The 12,583-nt window shown below is 44.9% G+C and overlaps 1 protein-coding gene across 8 annotated transcripts in view; it reads left to right on the forward strand.

The window, feature by feature from the left end:
• SYBU (syntabulin) overlaps positions 1–12,583 on the forward strand; it is a 51,460-nt gene that overhangs the window by 15,467 nt on the left and 23,410 nt on the right. For all 8 annotated transcript variants that reach the window (XM_066578532.1, XM_066578533.1, XM_066578535.1 and 5 more), the window contains exon 4: positions 1,600–1,797. In XM_066578532.1, the coding sequence (XP_066434629.1) occupies positions 1,600–1,797 (198 nt within the window). The remainder of the gene's footprint in view (positions 1–1,599; positions 1,798–12,583) is intronic.

The raw sequence follows: 12,583 nt of genomic DNA on the forward strand, positions 1-12,583 counted from the left end.
TACCACTTTTTGTCAGCTGAAGCAAAACGACTAGTGAATGCATTATTGGTCGTCACCCTGTTGATGGCTTTTATTTGGATGATGGTCGTCCATTGTAAAGCTACCCTTAAATAGTCACTTAGGAATCTCCCTTCTATTCATTTAAAGCCTCTGGTATCAGTGGATTGCTACGGTCTGCCTCCCAAGGAACATTTTGTCTGGTCATACATTTGTTCTCAAACATGAGGCCCATCAAGCTGAATGGTTGAAGAAGATGTAAAATCAACCACCTACAAATTGAAATGCAAAAAATATAATTTTTTTCTTTTTACTATGCAACGTTTCGGGTCAGTGTCTCTTTTTTTTTTTTCAAGCTAAACCATTAGGCATCAAGCACAGGCTGTGACAAAGTGTCCCAACTGGAAGTAGGCAGGAGTGTATGTCATAGGGACCACGGGTCACCAGGGTTGGTCGCCAATGGTTTTTCTGACAAATATTTGCCCAGAAAATCTTTTTGTCTTGTGATGTAGCCGACCCATGTGTTTTGGAACTTGTCAGGATGATTTGTCGTTGCAGTTCATATTAGTGGCTTTTGTGGCCATAGTACATGTGTGACTCCCAGGAGGCTGACAATATAAAGGGGAGACTGTAGTGAGAATTTATTAAGGACTCCTAAGTCTCTGCAAGAGCTGATCACTCTAGACCATGCCTTCATTACTTTAGTAAACTGAGGGGTGACCATTCTGCATTGCTATGCTCCTGCTGAGACCAGCGGAGTCACCGTCTGATCTACAGAAGTGCTGGTGTTACAAACTGTATGTTTGCATTTTCCAAGGAAATATGGCTGCCAGCATTGCTCCTTAGAGAAGGAAGTAGATCCTAAGTAAAAGTTCTGCCTGTCAGATTCAGTGTTGGTTTCAGGTTAGATGGCACCCTGTCTGCAAATTTTTTTTTTTTTTGGTCACCCACCGCCCAATCATCAGATGGCATCATATCCAAACTTCAGTGAATATCTGTGGTACCAGAACAAAGCTGATAACCTAAATACAGCACAACCCAACTTCAGTCCATTGATACAAAACCAGACCCATGGTCATAACGTAAATGTATTGTAGCACAGCTAAGGGATTTGTGTTGTGGTGTTGCCTATGGGCTAACAGCAGGGGCTTGGAACTTCAGATGGGTGGAGACCGAGCCATGGAGAGGACAATTCCACATGGAGGAAGATCATCTAGCCTGGCGGGCCTAGGCGGGGGAGATTGCCCTTAGCCTACTTCCACCTGTTGCCTCCTCCGCAAGCTAGTGAAGACACACATGGCTAAGGGCGGCCATAGTCAGATCTGGCTTTTATTAGATCTGGAGAAACTTCTCCACAGATGAACCAAGAAATGGGGCCTCATGTTGTTCAAAGCATCTCTTTGAGAAAAATTTGATATTTTTGTCTGTCAGCTGGTCAATATTTAATATTTCCAGTGTAATGTATAAGATGAACTGTGACCAAATTTTCTCCAAGATCATTTGAGACATGAGACTTAAGTTGCAGATATAATAGTCAAGTAAGGGTAGTACGATGAGAATACATGATATTTATTTTGCGGTCTTCCTTCTTTCTTTGTCCAGATGATACTGGGTGCCCCAGCAGTCAGTCTGTGTCCCCAGTTAAAACACCCTCTGATGCTGGTATGAGCCCCATGGGATTCTGCACCGGAAGTGAGGATGACTACAGTCATAAGCGAGTCAGTGTTGGGACTTTTGCCGATGGTAACATTCAGCCGGCCCGATACAAGAAGGAACTGAAGAGTAGTCTTCTGAAGACAGGTAATTTCATATATCTGTATATTTGTTGTTATATGTGTACATATTCCACAAGAAGCAGAAATATTGCATCATTGTGACTTGAATATCCTTTGCTTTTGAAAGAAAGTACCATAATCGGAACTGTGTTCTATGAAGCCAGCTATGGGCATGATCCGAAGCCTTAGACAGTAGGGACTTCTGTTACTTTAACATGTATCGACAGAAGGTTGCAGTGGTCACTCAAGACTTGCAAGTGCTCTTAGGTCTCAATAACCCTAGGCTATGTAGAGAACATCATGATTTACCATCACCACGGTAAGGACCTGCCGAGCGTACAGCTTAAAGAAAAAGTACAGGGCCAGATCGGGGGCCCTAAGGGTAGGCCCTACATGACAGGGGAGCTAGGAAGCAGAAAGAGGTGAAAGGGTTAAAGGAGAGTAAGGGGGAGTGGGAAATGAAAGAGGGGAAGCTATGTATTGGTGGAGATAGGGTTATGTTAATTAGTTTAAAGAAATTATATAAGCGGGGGGGGGGGGATTTTGGGCAGGAACGCCATTTTAGGGTGCAGGAAAGTGAGAAAAGTCCCGCCCACCCTCCTTAGAGAGTCGATGAAGCAATATTACTCGCGCTATAGGGAATTCAAGGGATACGAGTATCTAAGGAGTGAATTTTTTTTGTTCCTTTTTGTTTGTTTTTTCCTGTCAGGGGTCCTTGGAGGCGGGTTTTTTTTATATTGGGTGGAGGGAGTTTGGCCTCACCTTTAAGACTCCTCTCCCTTTTGGTTCATAGTAGTTGGGTCTGGTGCTTTGGGTAAGGCCAGGGAAGAGATCCCATGTGGCCTGGATCAGTTTTTGATATTCTAGTCTCCTATTGGTGGGGGGCTAGTGGTATCTCCAAGCCGGGTGTACGGTTGGAGGCAAGGTTCGGTTTTATGTGCTGAAGACCCAGACCTTTATGTCTCCAAGAACCTCCTGTCCATTTTTAAAAGGGTTCATTTGTATTGTTTGTTAAATAAAATTGCTGCTCTGGCCAAAATATCCAAAGAATTACTATGGTCTCTGTGTGTTATTGGGAGGTATAAGGTAATAGGGGGTTGGGTCACAGTTAGAGATGAGCGAGCATACTCGCTAAGGGCAATTACTTGATCGAGCATTGCCCTTAGCGAGTACCTGCCCACTCGGAAGAAAAGGTTCGGCTGCCGGCAGCGGGCGGGGAGCGGCGGGGGAGAGCAGGGAGGAACGGAGGGGAGATCTCTCTCTCTCCCTCTCTCCCCCCCCGCACCCCCCTGCTCACTGCCACAACTCACCTGTCGCCCGCATCGGCAGCCGAACCTTTTTCTTCCAAGACGGCAGGTACTCGCTAAGGACAATGCTCGAGCGAGTAATTGTCCTTAGCGAGTATGCTCTAGTCACAGTGGATGTGACTCTAGCATACCCGGGTCATGACTAATATTTTTTTTTTTTATGGCTGTCGCTAATATTATAGGTACGTATAGGCAATCCACTATGCTCTATGAACCAAGGCGGTATATTACAAATGCACACTGCAAAATTTAGCAGCCAGCGATGACTTTTTGTACAACTAGGCTCACACAACCTTACTGAGGCGTAAATATGCACTTTAAAAACAAAAAGTACGGCAACTATGGACATGCAGGGCTCACCTTAAACAATGCTTGAGGTTTTGCTCCCTTGAAACTATTCTGACTACTCAGGAGTACAGTCCTACCCCCAAGTAGACACAGCTATGTCCTCCTGAGAAGTCTTATCAAGTTTCCTTCCCCTCAAGTAGTCACAGCAAGCTTTCCCCTTCCAACATTCTCCATGTCCGCTATGTGCCCTCTGCTAGCGGAATGCGCTACCCTAACACCGACTGCCACATGGCTCTTTGGATCTGTCGTTTAAAAAAAAATAATTTTGCAGTGGTTGTCGGCCTTCATACATTCCTGTGAGGTGTAAGAAGACCCATTTCATCTAGTCGCTCAAGCCTAAAACCTGCACAAATCCAGACTTCGTGAGGTGTCTGTGAATCCTAATTAATAGGAGCATGTGTTACTTTGGTAGAATTCAGTGTTGCTATGGTAACTGCAGCACAGATTTGATTAAGGGAATCTAATTTGCATATGGATCAGTCTCGCACCTGTACCATTGCTGTTGATTAATTTAGCTCTCCTCTTATCTCCTTCCTGGCTGGGAAGCTGCAATGTATTATCAGTGCGATCATATTACTGCAGGTTCAAGTCCCCTACAGGGACAGCAAAATGTGAAAGAAAAAAAATTGTAAAAAATAACACGTAACAAAATAGTAAAAACAATAAAACGTTTTTACGTATTTTCCCCTCTTTTTATTTAAGTTTTTAAAATAAGAAGAAAATAACCAACGCGTTTTGCTATTGTTGCATCTAGCCTTGATACAAGATGTGATATGGGAGGGCATGGAGGCATACAGGTTCTGTATGGCATCCGGTTGCATATTGGTCTACATTTGCTGTAACTGAGCTCTAGATCTTGCAAACTCATAGGCTATCTAAGTTGGTGTCCAGATGGTCCCATACGTGTTCTTTTGGCGATAAACCTGGCGATCGAGCAAGCCATAGAAGTGTGGCAATGTTGTGCAGGCATTCATGTGACCCCCTCCCTTGTGTGTGCAGCTGACTATTATCCTGCTGCCGCCAAGAGAGGAATGCGTGGCTGCAGGATATCCTGAACATATCACTGAGCTGTCGTTGTCCCTCCTACCACTACTAGAGGTGACCAACTGTCGTATGTGATGGCCCCCTTGACCATCACAAAAGCAGAGGGCAGTGTGCCACTCCACAGCAAAGACAGGATTGTGGCGCTCACCCCAAGGTCTCTAGACATGAACACGGCTGTCATCCATGGCCAAACTAAACGTGGGTTCAACGCTGAAGACAACCTGGTACCACTTCTGTTATTGTTAGGTTATGTTTTGTTAGGCTTGAGAGAAGAAGGGGAAAAGAATCGCAATGATTCTCCACTCATGGACACGGGGCCGGAGCTTTCCATAGCAAATCTATGGAAAGCTTCAGACTGCGTGATTTGCCGGCGGTTTCCTGCCAGCGAAATCACGCCCGTGGACAGGGGGCTTTACTCCATCATCCACTAACGTAATCCCCGAGAAGACAACCCTCAGATAACTGAGACTGATGGGAGTTGTTTGGGAGAAGCTGTAACCAGAGAGAGAGAGAGAGAGAGAGAGAGAGAGAGAGAGAGAGTGTGAAAGCAAAGCTTTGTGTGGAAAATTGTGTAACCAGAGTAATGTGAATTTAAGGGCCGAGTAAGACTGCATCACTGTGAACTGTACTCTGGTAAACTGTTTATTGAATGCTGCTCGGTAAACTGTGTACCTGCGGTTTACTACGAAGCTACGTGGACTTGTCCTTGTTATTTCATCATCACCCGGAGTCCACCCCCCATGGTACTGGCGTCACCATGACTGGGTCATTCCTGGCTTTGCCGACATTGCCGGGGGAGAGATTGCAGAGCCAACCGTGATGACTACCTTAACATGCCCCACAATGGTCAGGTGGAGTGGCCCGGTCACCGCAGACTGTGCATAATAAATATATATATAAATATAAATTTTATGAGGATCTTGTCGAAGGATCATCTTTGTATTGTTTTGATGTGTTGCTGGCTCGTAGCTGTAATGTGCTTTTAGTTTAGTTTGTCGTGGCTGTGGAAATATTCTGTTTTAGTAACAGTCTCTTGTTTAGACAAGTCACAGGGAGATGGATGGTGCAGCGCTGTAACAGTATTCTCCATTCACCCTCGCTGCGAGTCCGATTGTCATTCCCTCTTGTCTGCAAATTCCTGGTGTTTTCAATGTCAGCTTTTTCAACTCTCCTATAGCTGATGCCAGAACAGCACAGGTTAAATGGTCACAGTCATACGCGTGTGACTTGTGTCTATAACAGCAGGTAACAATGCAGGAAACATTTATGGAACTTTCAACTTTGAAAAGTATTCCCCCTTTTTTTAAATTAAAAAAGGGGTATTAAAGGGGTATTCCAATTTTACAAGATACATAAATGTTTGTATAGTTCAAAGTTTTAGATCTCTGTCCAGGACATGTGGTGGTCACAGAGCTGCACAGCTTGTCACGGTACAGCTACCCGAGTTGTGTCTTGTCGTGAGTTGAGAACCTTTTGGGACCATCACTTATCATCATGAGAACAGAGGACACCAGACCTCTATTCCATCAAGTCAGGTGGCCATATTAGGCTGCAGACTGGAAGTGTCAGAGCCAAGACAAGGTATTGATCATCTAGGATGACACCTTGTAGGAGGCGCAACTTAATTTGAAGTGAAGAATGCCTTGAGGCAGGGGCATAACCACTAGTGTATCGCAATGATTGCGACCCGGCCCCTTAGCAAACAGGGGCCACAGGCCCACACCACATGCCGTTTCACCGTCGTGGCCCGCAGGTAAAGGACTGTTACCTGGGGAGCCAGCAGCCAATTACAAGCTGCAGACTCCCCCAGGCCCATGGCCCTCCCTCCCACTAAGAGACTGCAGTTGTGATTGCTCACAACCAGTCTGTCACTGCACTGCAGGGAGCGTGATTGGTCCGCCCGATGGTGACTATTATACAAACCACTCATTAGATTGAGCAGTTTGCACGATAACCATTAGGTGTGCACACATGTAGTGAAAGAATAATCAGCGATAAATTGCTGTTTGGGTTTTCATGCAGACCCAAGAAATTATTAGTCTTACTCTGCATCGTTGGGTCTAAACAGGCAGTCTTTCATCTATGGTCAACTGCCTGTTTACTGTGAATGGAGGTGGGTGGGCCGAAATGATCCCCGATCCGCTCCACTACTATTCATTGAGCAATCCTCACTGGAAAGGCCGTTGCATGCTTTAGCGCCTTAGAGACGTCCTTTGTGAAGGGGGCTTCACCAATGAGTGCTAACAAATGGATGGAAGTCCTCATTGGCTGTTTCACTGAACAATATGCTCTTCTATCGCTAATGGAAGTATTATAAGAGGGGATGTGTGCATTTCACAAACAACCCCTTTTAAGGTTCGGTGTATCGATGTATACCAATATATTGGCTAGAATATTCTGCAAGGCAATTTGCCTGATCAGCTTGGGCCACAAAGACCTTGTCCTGTACTTTCACACTAGCCTTCATACTCTATCTGCACAGGTATGTTCATTTAAGTCTATGGGACTAATGGAAAGGTTAAAGGAGGTTGTCCCATTGTTTTAGAGATGAGCGAGCGTACTCGGAAAAGCACTACTCGCTCGAGTAATGTGCTTTATCCGAGTATCGCTGTGCTCGGATCTGAAGATTCGGGTGCCGCTGCGGCTGACAGGTGAGTCGCAGCGGGGAGCAGGGGAGAGCGGGCGGGAGAGAGGGAGAGAAAGAGCTTACCTCCGTGCCGGCACCCGAATCTTCAGACCCGAGCACAGCGATACTCGGATAAAGCAAATTACTCGAGCGAGTAGTGCTTTTCCGAGTACGCTCGCTCATCTCTACATTGTTTTCAGATGCTCTCTACATTGTGCAGTGGCCTAGCTTGGTACTGCAGGCTCAATCCTATTGAAGTGAACGGGATTCAGCCTGCAGTACCAACCTGAGCCACTGCACAATGTACAGAGCTGTCTAAAAACAGCTAGCTGTGGGACAACCCCTTTTAATTGAGCCACTTTGCCTGGTGTAACTGGGTCCACCAACCCTCTCCTTATTGGTGTCGGACATTTATCACATACCACTCAACGTTGACCCTACTGATAACAGGTTTAACAGATATATTTCACTGCTTCTTATCTCTAAAAACAAACATGGCCACCATTGGGCTATGTTCACACCGAGTGGATTTACCGCAAATTTCTGGTGTGGACTGTACAGTATGCACGAAAAATCCGCATTATGCACATGAGCGTTTTTAAAAGTTGTGTCCAATATTTTCCGGGGCAACTTGCACGTTCCATCCTTGTGCTGACCGTTGCGCTGAACATGACACATTGACATGTCTGAAAATCGGACAAGAATAGGTCGTGCCGCAATTTTTAAAAATTTTTACTCTGACTATTGATCCGAAAATCGGATGGCAACAGAAGCCAGTGTGCGTGTATCCTAAATCAGTGTGGAAAATTAATCCGTAGCATGTCGGTAATGGCAGCGGTTTTGCTGTGCGGATTCCATCTCGTCAAAGGAAGGGATGAAATCCATACCAAATTCTGATGTGAATTTAGTGCTGTGGATGTACTGCAGATTCTCCACAGCAAATCTGCCCCATGTGGTCATGTGATGCACACACGGGTGTACTCCTCATTACAAATACAGTTGTTAGAGCTGTGTCATGTAATGGGCCAAGTACAGTACATACATCACATGACCAGGACAGTTTTTTTATCCCGTGGAAGTATAATACTGGAGGTATTCAGATTGGTACAGTATAACTGCAGCGCTAGAACTCTCACATTGCCTGATCACGCGCTACTGGTTACTACCTTGTACCATGTCTATCGGAACATGTAGAAGGAGAGCGCATTGTACCGTGTCTATAGGAACATGTACAGGGAGAGCGCATTGTACCGTGTCTATAGGAACATGTACAAGGAGAAAACATTGTACCGTGTCTATAGGAACATGTAGGAGGAGAGCACATTGTACCGTGTCTATAGGAACATGTGCAAGGAGAGCGCATTGTACCATATCTATAGGAACATGTACAAGGAGAGCGCATTGTACCGTGTCTATAGGAACATGTACAAGGAGAGCGCATTGTACCATATCTATAGGAACATGTACAAGGAGAGCACACTGTACCGTGTCTATAGGAACATGTACAAGGAGAGCGCATTGTACCGTGTTCTATAGGAACATGTACAAGGAGAGCGCATTGTACCGTGTCTATAGGAACATGTGCAAGGAGAGCGCATTGTACCATATCTATAGGAACATGTACAAGGAGAGCGCATTGTACCGTGTCTATAGGAACATGTACAAGGGGAACACATTGTACCATATCTATAGGAACATGTACAAGAGGAGCACATTGTACCATATCTATAGGAACATGTACCAGGAGAACACATTGTACCATATCTATAGGAACATGTACAAGGGGAACACATTGTACCATATCTATAGGAACATGTACAAGGGGAACACATTGTACCATATCTATAGGAACATGTAGGAGGAGAGCACATTGTACCGTGTCTATAGGAACATGTACAAGGAGAGCGCATTGTACCGTGTCTATAGGAACATGTACAAGGAGAGCACACTGTACCGTGCCTATAGGAACATGTACAAGGAGAGCGCATTGTACCGTGTCTATAGGAACATGTACAAGGAGAGCGCATTGTACCGTGTTCTATAGGAACATGTACAAGGAGAGCGCATTGTACCATATCTATAGGAACATGTACAAGGAGAGCGCATTGTACCGTGTCTATAGGAACATGTACAAGGAGAAAACATTGTACCATATCTATAGGAACATGTACAAGGAGAAAACATTGTGTCATATCTACAGGTACATGTACAAGGAGCACATTGTATCATATCTATAAGAATATGTACAGGGAGAGCACATTGTACCGTGTCTATAGGAACATGTACAAGGAGAGCGCATTGTACCGTGTCTATAGGAACATGTACAAGGAGAGCGCATTGTACCGTGTCTATAGGAACATGTACAAGGAGAGCGCATTGTACCGTGTCTATAGGAACATGTACAAGGAGAGCGCATTGTACCGTGTCTATAGGAACATGTACAAGGAGAGCGCATTGTACCGTGTCTATAGGAACATGTACAAGGAGAGCGCATTGTACCGTGTCTATAGGAACATGTACAAGGAGAGCGCATTGTACCATATCTATAGGAACATGTACAAGGAGAGCGCATTGTACCATATCTATAGGAACATGTACAAGGAGAGCACATTGTACCGTGTCTATAGGAACATGTACAAGGAGAGCGCATTGTACCGTGTCTATAGGAACATGTACAAGGAGAGCGCATTGTACCGTGTCTATAGGAACATGTACAAGGAGAGAGCATTGTACCGTGTCTATAGGAACATGTACAAGGAGAGAGCATTGTACCGTGTCTATAGGAACATGTACAAGGAGAGAGCATTGTACCGTGTCTATAGGAACATGTACAAGGAGAGAGCATTGTACCGTGTCTATAGGAACATGTACAAGGAGAGCGCATTGTACCGTGTCTATAGGAACATGTACAAGGAGAGCGCATTGTACCGTGTCTATAGGAACATGTACAAGGAGAGCGCATTGTACCGTGTCTATAGGAACATGTACAAGGAGAGCGCATTGTACCGTGTCTATAGGAACATGTACAAGGAGAGCGCATTGTACCGTGTCTATAGGAACATGTACAAGGAGAGCGCATTGTACCGTATCTATAGGAACATGTAGAAGGGGATCACATTGTACCATATCTATAGTAACATGTACAAGGAGAGCACATTGTACCGTGTCTATAGGAACATGTACAAGGGGATCACATTGTACCATATCTATAGTAACATGTACAAGGAGAGCACATTGTATCATATCTATAGGAACATTGCACCGTGTCTATAGGAACATGTACAAGGAGAGCACATTGTACCGTGTCTATAGGGACATGTACAAGGAGAGCACATTGTACCGTGTCTATAGGGACATGTACAAGGAGAGCACATTGTACCGTGTCTATAGGGACATGTACAAGGAGAGCACATTGTACCGTGCCTAAAGGGACATGTACAAGAAGAGCACATTGTACCGTACCTATAGGGACATGTACAAGGAGAGCACATTGTACCGTGCCTGTAGGAACATGTACAAGGAGAGCGCATTGTAGCGTGCCTATAGGAACATGTACAAGGAGAGCGCATTGTAGCGTGCCTATAGGAACATGTACAAGGAGAGCGCATTGTAGCGTGCCTATAGGAACATGTACAAGGAGAGCGCATTGTAGCGTGCCTATAGGAACATGTACAAGGAGAGCGCATTGTAGCGTGCCTATAGGAACATGTACAAGGAGAGCGCATTGTAGCGTGTCTATAGGAACATGTACAAGGAGAGAGCATTGTACCGTGTCTATAGGAACATGTACAAGGAGAGAGCATTGTACCGTGTCTATAGGAACATGTACAAGGAGAGCGCATTGTACCGTGTCTATAGGAACATGTACAAGGAGAGCGCATTGTACCGTGTCTATAGGAACATGTACAAGGAGAGCGCATTGTACCGTGTCTATAGGAACATGTACAAGGAGAGCGCATTGTACCGTGTCTATAGGAACATGTACAAGGAGAGCGCATTGTACCGTGTCTATAGGAACATGTACAAGGAGAGCGCATTGTACCGTATCTATAGGAACATGTAGAAGGGGATCACATTGTACCATATCTATAGTAACATGTACAAGGAGAGCACATTGTACCGTGTCTATAGGAACATGTACAAGGGGATCACATTGTACCATATCTATAGTAACATGTACAAGGAGAGCACATTGTATCATATCTATAGGAACATTGCACCGTGTCTATAGGAACATGTACAAGGAGAGCACATTGTACCGTGTCTATAGGGACATGTACAAGGAGAGCACATTGTACCGTGTCTATAGGGACATGTACAAGGAGAGCACATTGTACCGTGTCTATAGGGACATGTACAAGGAGAGCACATTGTACCGTGCCTAAAGGGACATGTACAAGAAGAGCACATTGTACCGTACCTATAGGGACATGTACAAGGAGAGCACATTGTACCGTGCCTGTAGGAACATGTACAAGGAGAGCGCATTGTAGCGTGCCTATAGGAACATGTACAAGGAGAGCGCATTGTAGCGTGCCTATAGGAACATGTACAAGGAGAGCGCATTGTAGCGTGCCTATAGGAACATGTACAAGGAGAGCGCATTGTAGCGTGCCTATAGGAACATGTACAAGGAGAGCGCATTGTAGCGTGCCTATAGGAACATGTACAAGGAGAGCGCATTGTAGCGTGCCTATAGGAACATGTACAAGGAGAGCGCATTGTAGCGTGCCTATAGGAACATGTACAAGGAGAGCACATTGTACCGTGCCTATAGGAACATGTACAAGGAGAGCACATTGTACCGTGCCTATAGGAACATGTACAAGGAGAGCACACTGTACCGTGCCTATAGGAACATGTACAAGGAGAGCACACTGTACCGTGCCTATAGGAACATGTACAAGGAGAGCACACTGTACCGTGCCTATAGGAACATGTACAAGGAGAGCACACTGTACCGTGCCTATAGGAACATGTACAAGGAGAGCACACTGTACCGTGCCTATAGGAACATGAACAAGGAGCGCACACTGTACCGTGCCTATAGGAGCATGTACAAGGAGGGCACACTGTACCGTATCTATAGGGACATGTACAAGGAGGGCCCATTGTATCGTACCAAATTTTATTGGGTTCTGCCACATAGTTTTCCTGCGGGAGACCTCTAACCATCTCTAGTTTAATCGTGATCACCTGTATATAGTAGATTGTATATGGTTTTGCTTTTCAATATGCAAGCACAGGCTCCACTGTATTACCACTTTAGTTTTGTGGAATTTAATTGCTCTGTGTTAGAATATTTCTTCATTTATTTCATGTTCCTTAAGGAAAGGGCGAGGCTCATTATCCACCTACCATAGCTGGCATAGACATGTGAGAAGTAACGGATGGGTGTATTACATCTATAAAAATAGATGTTCCTATTTTGGGAAGGAAATCTATTAAGATAATAAATATAACTAGAGCAGAGAGGTAAGTATTTA

This window comes from Eleutherodactylus coqui, chromosome 9 (genome assembly GCF_035609145.1).
Source record: "Eleutherodactylus coqui strain aEleCoq1 chromosome 9, aEleCoq1.hap1, whole genome shotgun sequence".
Taxonomy (NCBI): Eukaryota; Metazoa; Chordata; class Amphibia; order Anura; family Eleutherodactylidae; genus Eleutherodactylus; species Eleutherodactylus coqui.